General features: G+C 37.2%; 2 protein-coding genes across 2 annotated transcripts in view; both read right to left on the reverse strand.

Moving 5' to 3' along the window:
* Positions 1 to 98: 98 nt before the first annotated feature.
* On the reverse strand, positions 99 to 4,756 carry LOC107669868 (NADPH oxidase 4-like; the record flags this gene model as incomplete). Its single annotated transcript, XM_016462293.1, has 5 exons — positions 4,717 to 4,756; positions 4,002 to 4,062; positions 3,056 to 3,134; positions 564 to 683; positions 99 to 210 (listed from the first exon to the last, which is right to left on the reverse strand). Coding segments are annotated over exons 3-5 (258 nt in total), but the record flags the coding sequence as incomplete, so codon positions are not given.
* A 1,846-nt stretch (positions 4,757 to 6,602) lies between these two features.
* LOC107669869 (NADPH oxidase 4-like) overlaps positions 6,603 to 8,574 on the reverse strand; it is an 8,914-nt gene continuing 6,942 nt past the window's right edge. Inside the window, exons 7-8 of the mRNA XM_016462294.1 lie at positions 6,953 to 6,967; positions 6,603 to 6,685 (exon numbers count right to left, since the gene is read on the reverse strand). Of these exons, the coding sequence (XP_016317780.1) occupies positions 6,603 to 6,685; positions 6,953 to 6,967 (98 nt within the window). The remainder of the gene's footprint in view (positions 6,686 to 6,952; positions 6,968 to 8,574) is intronic.

Consider the following 8,574-nt stretch of genomic DNA (forward strand, 5'->3'; position numbering starts at 1 on the left):
AGGATCAATCAGTTAGCTTATTAAAGCACTAACATATTCAAATGATGCTGCTGCTTGTGTGTGTGTGTGTGTGTGTGTGTGTGTGTGTGTGTGTGTTTTTCCCTCTCATGAAGGCCACACAATAGATCAGCAAACCAATAGAAAGACTGAAGGTCCCTGCAGACCCAAACGATATACAGCCTCCTCAACTTATACTGATGCCAGTCATCACTGCAACACACACAACAACACCTTTAGACACTGTACTGTGGATTTACACTGTTTGAATACAGTATGCATATGTTAAAAACATTGGAGAGATTTACACGAATATATTTGTAATAGCTTACTTTTACTGTTTTTAGTACATAGTATGTATAAAGTGCATAGTCTTTTCAGTACCCATAGGTCCTGGGATGATCTATTAACCATAGCCACCAGTTGAACTAGAGGAATGCAGTATGCAGTATACAGTGTGTACTGTACAGTTTGCAGTACACTAGTGTTCCATTTAGTACACAGCCAAAGTGTTTAAGAATGATCTAATGTTACAGTTAAGGTGACTGACAGGTTGTGTCACTCACAAGAGCGCCTGTAGAACACAAGCGAACGGCGTGACTCCGATCCCTCCCGCCACACACAGGCTGACCTCATAATTAAACACCTCCTCTGACGGGCTGCCAAACGGACCATCCACGTGCACTCTGGGGTGGGACAAGAAAGCAGAACAACCAATGAGATTAGAGATGCTGCATGTGGGCAGAAAAACGCACTTCCATACTACTCATGCTATTTCAACAGTATGCAAACTGTGCATAGTACGTTACTGCAATATGCAATACTCTAGAATTCCATTCCAAACATAACTAATGTAATACTAGTATACTAATTTCTGCCTACTGCACAGTACACAACTAACAAAATATGTTCTAAGGGGCCGTTGCCGTTCACACGTAATGAGTTTTTCCATTCGAATGCGCTACTTTTTCATTATTTCCAATGGACCTGTATGATCGTTGCGTTCACGTCTTTTGCAGTGTCTCACACATGAGTGCCACATTAAGACACCGTGTCAAGTTAAAAGAATTTAATTTTATCAATGTCAGTTCCAAAACAGTAGACCAATCAGAAGACCCCGGAGGCGGGGCAAGCGTTGTGAGTTTTTGTTTACAGTAGCAAGTTGGCATGGCAACTGTTTTATTTGACGGCAACATGGCGGAGGCAGCATTCTGCACTGCATTTTTTTTTTATTCCTTCTCTCATTTTTAGATGCGAAGATGAGTTCTGTGTGAATGGCCCCTAAGAACCTTTTGCAAACGTTCTTAGAGGCCGATATGAAAGCATTAAGCTATGAAAATGTTGTTTTTGGAACATTCAAAATGTCCAAGACATTCCATTTTATCCTTTTGCAAACATTATGGGAACGTTACTTTTGAATTTTCTCTGAACATTCTGAAACTAGTAGCAACATTAGTTTTTTTCGATTGCTAAATGACAGTGGGCACAACTGGAGCTACATGTGCAAAACTCTAACTACAGTCTGCACAGCAGCAGTTCATGTGGACCAAACTCTAGTTCGTTTTTCATTGCTTGAACACAGTTTTCAAAACTCTACACACTTATCCCATGACTTTACCCACAACCTGCACAACACTGTGGATTTACAGCACTTTGTTCAAATGCTAACACACTGCTGTCAAAACTGTGAACCACACATTCAAAACAGAATAGATTTCAGCCTTGTGCCTTTCAAACACTGCTGATTGCAATTTCAGCTGAAAGGCTAAGCAGGTGTCTTTAAATCATGTGAAAGAATGTCACTCTTTTCTTTGAAGAAAATAGGACTTTGTATGAAGTCACTGAAATTGTTCAAACTGTAAAGATGAAAAGTTTGTATTTTCTGTATTGGTGTTTGATGCTAGTGTTTTTACTCTCAGTGTGTTCTGAGTGACAGTGTGTGTTATCTCAGTGAGGGTTGTGCATAGTGTTTGGCTGCACTGAGCCTGTTTTGAGCCATGTGTTAAGAGTTGTGTTGCTTGGAATGAGTTTTGCAGGTGATGTGAACTGTTTAGCTCAGGTGACTGTTGGTAGTGCAGACTGTAGTTAGAGTTTTGCACATGTAGCTCCAGTTGTGCCCACTGTCATTTAGCAATCGAAAAAAACTGTAAAAAAAAAATGTTAGACGAACATTAGAATGTTCGACGAAACTAAAACGTTTCAGAAAAATCATTCCATGAACAATGTAAATGATGTTTTGAGAGCATTATTAAAGACCAAATAACTTTTAAAAAATGTTATGTTACTGGAAGAACTAGAGAACCTTGCCAGAACGTTCTGAGGACGTTCCTTGTTAGCTGGGTATATACTTTTTTTTTTTTTTTTTTTAAGTATGTGAAATGATATATGGTTATTTTGCATTCTAAATCCAAATTCATGTAAAATCTCTTAATGGTCCAATCAAATAACGAGCAAAAAAGTTTTTTGCATTGCATTGTTGGATACAGTATTCTGTGCACTGTGCTCTAGCTGCATACTGCACATTTTGACGAATGTAGTAGGTCATTTGGGTATTACATGGAGAGATTTAGCATATTATGCACAGTATACATTCTGAAACATTAGTACAGGTAGTATGCTATTACAAACAGATCAACGACAACCACCCCACCAATCAGAAAATACTATTCGTGCTACAGCCACTGAAGGTTTTCCATTGATAAAACAAGACAGTCACAGTAACAAAGAAACACACACACACAGATAAGTCAATTGCACACGGCAACAGAAAAGAAACACACAAACACACACACAGGATGAGGATGTGCAGTCATTTCCCCCACTGTACACACACTGATCCACTGTAAAAACACTTTTATGTAAGGAAATGATGTCATTCGTTCTGATTGGACAGCAGGGCTTTTTAAAGCCTGTCACCTGACACCCCGCCCGCACAACGCTGGAAAACGGTTGTCTTGCCAGGAAATGATGCGGTCAGAGGGTCGTGACATTTCACCTCCTAGTAAACTGAGGGATCATGACCTTCATTAACACTGTTCCCACAACGCAGCAGACTTACGTGGGATATCTCCTCTGTTGCATCATGGGAAGGATCTCGGCGCTGTTCGACTGTTGAAGCAGCAGCTGAGAAAATCTCGCTGAGAAAGAACATAGACAAAAGAAAATCAACAACATATGTACAAACAAAAACCAGCAACTATATGTTTAGAAAATGTGTTCTGGGTGATTGTTACCACATTGCTATTCCAAATGTTTTTAGCATATTTTTAAAATAAACAAAAAGGAAATTGTGACTTTTAATCTCACAATTCTGACTTTTTACCCCATAATTCTGATTTTTTTAACTTGCAATTGTGAGTTTACATCTCACAATTCTCACTTTCTTTCTCGCAATTGCGAGTTTGTGCCTCGCAATTTCTGGCAATTGCGAGGAAAAAAAGAGAATTGTGAGATAAAATGTTGCAATTACCTTTTTTGTTTTTTATTCAGTGGCAGAAACAGGCTTCCATATGCATGAATTTGTTACGGGTTTCTCTTGATAAGTAGTTGCTAATTTGTTCTGGGTGGTTTTTAAGACACTGCTATACAGTCACTAGAGTATTTTAGATGGTTGTTAGTGCTTTGCTATGTGGTCACTTAGATATACAGTTGCTAGCGTGCTGCCAGGCAGTTTCTTTATCACCTGTTTTATCACTCACTAAATGTGTGTGTATTTGCATTGTGTATTTCTTTTGTTAAGTGTGTTTTTCTTCCAGGAACTAGTATTTCTAAAGCATGACATAATGGAAAGTGTTATGACACAAGACTGAGCAAATAAAAATGTGTGCGTAAGAGTGCGTTTTAATCCAAACTTCACACATTCTGACAGAAACCTTTGAACTAGATTATATAGATCACAGGCTCTTTTATTTATAATGCGTGTGTGTGTGTGTGTGTGTGTGTGTGTGTCTGTGTGTCTGTGTGTGTGTGTGTGTGCGTGTGTGTGTGTGTGTGCGTGTACTCACAGGTCCAGTCTCCCTGCACTCTGAGATGAATACCAAATGTTTGATTCTTCACTGTTGGACACTGAGGAACACAGTCAAACACACACAGAGTGCAGGGATTGAGGGTGAGGATCAGGCACAATCATGCATTAAAGGAAACAGACCCCTGCGGGTAGAAAGTCTCTAAGTAAAGTCTATGAGTGGGTAACAAAGTTTTACTTGGCAGAGAATGCAAACGTTTTAAGTGTGTAAGTGTGGAGAAGTTTATTGCTAAAATTTGCATGTTTCAAAAATGCTTTCTAATGGAAACCTTTACATGAGCCATCGTGGAATGTTTTGTTTGAAAGAGAGTGCAATTTGATACTTTAACAAACTTCAACAGCATTACATCATTGAAAATGCCTTCAGCGCTGTTTATGAAGAATGTTCATATGCTGCTTTCAGGTCCTGCTTGTGCATCTGGAAATCATAACTATGATGCGCACTCAGAATAATAACATTCGTAATCTATAATTTGCTAGTCACTTTGAATAAAAAACATGTCAGCGTGCAATTAAAATATGATTACAACCAATACCAATTAGCCATGATTCTTTCATCGACGCACCCAAGTTGGCGCCTAAATAAATTCCTGAGTTTCCCACTGGTAATTATGACATTGCGGTGATATTCATGTGCATTTATTTCATGAGTACGATCATGACTTGAATGCAGTAATACACACAAACGGACTCACTGTGGTAAGAGTAAAGGGATGGTTTTCAAATGACGACACACTCGGGGAAAACAATTGTGCCGATCAATATTTTTTGGAAACTTTTATTTTTCAGGATTCTCTGATGAACAGAAAGTTCAAAAGAACAGCATTTATTTGAAATAGAAATCTTTTGTAACATTATAATTGTCTCTACTGTCACTTTTGAGCAATTTAATGTATCCTTCTAAAAAAAAAAAAAAAACTGACCCCGAGCTTTTGAATTATATAGCACAGTAGACTGAACTCTTTCATTTAAAAAGAGCAAGGAAAGTCCTGATTTTCATTGTATTTCCCCTGTAAAAATTCTAAACGCTTTGTAAACAAACTTTAATGTAACTGTGTGGAGGCGGGGCTCACCTGTCCAGGGCGGGGCTTAAAGCCGCTCTTCAGCATGCGCAATTCTACAACATCGCATGGATGACTAACGACAGAAACTATGGTAACAGGAGCAGTGCTGCTTCTTATGAAACGATACAACCACTCGGCACAGTACAGGCAGAGAGGAGCAGAGACCCACAACCACGTCTAAAACACACACACTGATAATCAAATATACATGTACATATAAAAACAACAACATGAAAGACACAATTATTTAATCATATTTAATCAGACAGACAGACCTGAGGAAAATGGGGTTGAAAATGAGCCTCTTCTTGACAAACTGTCTGTGGTGCACCTGAAGACTCCGCCCCCTTCTCTCCTGCTGCTCTGTGATTGGTCCATGAACTGAGATTGTTGTGCATGCAGCCAGGTGGGTGGGTCTCCACGTTTGACTGATACTTTAAAGCTCCCCTATTGGACAGAGAGGCGTCAATCATATCACATAAAGCATACAAGTAAAAAAACATCCCAATTTGCATAGAACTTCCAACAGATCATCATGAGTTTTTAATTCATTTGACAAAAAATAGCTTAGTCTTGAATATCTCTGCTCTCAACTACTAGAAATATGGAAATAACTTTTAACGATCCTTCTGATCACATGCAAAACTTGCTTGTTTTCCAGCGTAAATGTAAAGATCCTTAAACAAGATACATTTACTTGAGAAGTAATATAACAATTCTTGTTTTCTGAGAAGTTGCTGAGAAGTGAGTTTATGATTAAAAAGAACAAATATCTGCCAATGGACTTAGGAAAAGCAACATAATTCAAAAGGAAAACAAGTTTTCATTCCCCACTGAGAGATATTTGTTCTTATTTTAACCAAATTCACTTGATTTTGTTCAATTTCTCAGAATACAAGACTTCATATCTTCGTTTTGCAACTCAAGTAAATGTATCTTGATTTAATGGTTTAGATATTTGCACTGGAAAACAAGATAATCAATACTAAAGAAGATAAAAATTTTTAGCAATACATGTAACATTTAATGCCATGACTTTATGAATTTAAGACTTACTGCTCTGATTTAAGACCTTTTTAATGCCTTAATTTTTGAAAGGGCGAATTAAGACTTTTTAAGACCTTTTTAAGACCAACAGAAACCCTGTTTATTAAAAAAATAAAAATAAATAAATCACAATTTCATTTTTTTTTTAAATCATACAAATTAATTTTGCTTAATATTTTATGCTTGACATTTGTTGAGAAAAACACCCTCTCAAACTTTCCTTTCACAACGCAGTGGATTGTGGGTAATAATAGCACACAAAAAGTATGCATCAAGTACACATACTGTAGAAATAGCACACCATTCATGCAGCTCTTACATAATAATCTTAATGCATATTTACACTAATTCTAATCTTGCATACTACTTAAAATGGACAGTATGCAAACTGGGATTTTTTTCTGTACAAATGAATGACAATATTTTTACAATCTTGTTTGTATGTGTTTGAAGTAAATACACTGATAAACTCACCCCGCTACGTGGACCATCAGAATAACATAGAACACGATGAAGAGGTTGTGAGTGTACCAGAATATCTCGTAGCTTGAGACTCTGAGAAAAACAGGAGAGCGAGATAAAAGAACATGTAGCACAGCATTCATGTGTCTTAGATTGAACGAGATGCTCTTGAAGTGTCCTAAAGTGAACTAAAGCACCTCAATTATAGCAGGACAATGGAGAGGTGAAGCCCATCGGCCCCAGATCAATCAGAGGGGAAGAACCCCTCCAGCTAGTCTTGGAAATTACAGTCGAGTGTGTGTGTGTGTGTGTGTGTGTGTGTGTGTGTGTGTGTGAGTGTGTGAGTGTGTGTGTGTACCAGTAACTCCAGGAACTGAGAGAAGAGCCAACAAAATCATGAGTTCTCAACAAGGTTATGCTGTATATAACATATTTTGTCAAATTAAATAAAGCTGAAATAAGATAAAATATAAATATAATTTCCTTGCCAACAAACTGAAAAAAAATTGTTGAAGTACTATAATTACTAGCTGTAAATAAATAAAAATTTAAACTAAACTAAAACTGAAATAAAAATAAATTAAACCCAAACAGTAAGATAAAAAAAATAAAAAGTGACAAGCACATAGCAAAAAAAAATCTGAAAATAAAAAAAGCTAATTCAAAATATTAATATAAACAATAATAGCATATAAATAATACTAATATAACACTTAAACCTAAAAACAAATTAGAAATGATGCCTTGGCAACTAACTAAAATAAGTTTAAGTACTAAAATTACTAACTGTAAAAAAATAAAACAATAAATATAACTCAAACAAAAAATAAATGAAACCTAAATAATAATATAAAAAATATTAATAATAAAAATGACAAAAGTGCATATTACTACAATTAAAATGAAAATTTAAAATATAAGCAATTTAAAATATTAATACAATTATATTTAGAATTTTTTTATGTTTAGAAATTAGTTGTGTGAAATAACTTTAAATATTCAATTAAAGAGATATTTAAAGGGGTCCTATTATGCTTTTTCACTTTAGTCTGTAATGTTGCTGTTTGAGCATAAAAAAGATCTGCAAAGTTACAAAGCTCAAAAAGCTCAAAAAAAGGAGATATTTTATTTAACAGAAATCACTTTTCAAAAACTACAACGAACGACTCGTTTGGACTACAATGCATATTTCCCGGGAAAAATTTGTGATATCACAAATATCGACGAATGGGATGAGACGCAGTATTTACACTGATGCTTGCAGCAGGCGGCTATGGTAAGGGGCGTGACATTTTCCGACCAGGCGCCCGAGTGCTGCCAATCACAGCACACACTGGCCCAGCTAACCAATCACAGCACATTTTGTATTTCAGAAGGCGGGCCTTCATTTGATACAGGAACTATTCGAGCCGTCCAGCCCGGGGTCGTCACATGTGGTTGCCGCCGGCTGCGCCGTTCTCAAGCCCGTCCGCCTCCTCTCACTCTAGCACGCCATGTGTGACGCTGTGAAAGCGAAACTACTTTGTTTGACCTTCCAAAAGAGGACACGATTAAATTGTATTTACAACACTGTTCCAGAACAGTTCAACCCAAATATTCAGATGTGTGCAGCACATTTTATGGAGGAATAAAAAAGATCTGCAAAGTTACAAAGCTCAAAGTCCACTTCAAAAGGAGATTTTTTATTTAACAGAAATCACTTTTCAAAAACTACAACGAACGACTCGTTTGGACTACAATGCATATTTCCCGGGAAAAATTTGTGATATCACAAATATCGACGAATGGGATGAGACGCAGTATTTACACTGATGCTTGCAGCAGGCGGCTATGGTAAGGGGCGTGACATTTTCCGACCAGGCGCCCGAGTGCTGCCAATCACAGCACACACTGGCCCAGCTAACCAATCACAGCACATTCTGGCCCAGCTAACCAATCACAGCACACACTGGCCCAGCTAACCAATCACAGCACACACTG

Source organism: Sinocyclocheilus anshuiensis, unplaced genomic scaffold (genome assembly GCF_001515605.1).
Source record: "Sinocyclocheilus anshuiensis isolate Anshui unplaced genomic scaffold, SAMN03320099.WGS_v1.1 scaffold272, whole genome shotgun sequence".
NCBI lineage: Eukaryota > Metazoa > Chordata > Actinopteri > Cypriniformes > Cyprinidae > Sinocyclocheilus > Sinocyclocheilus anshuiensis.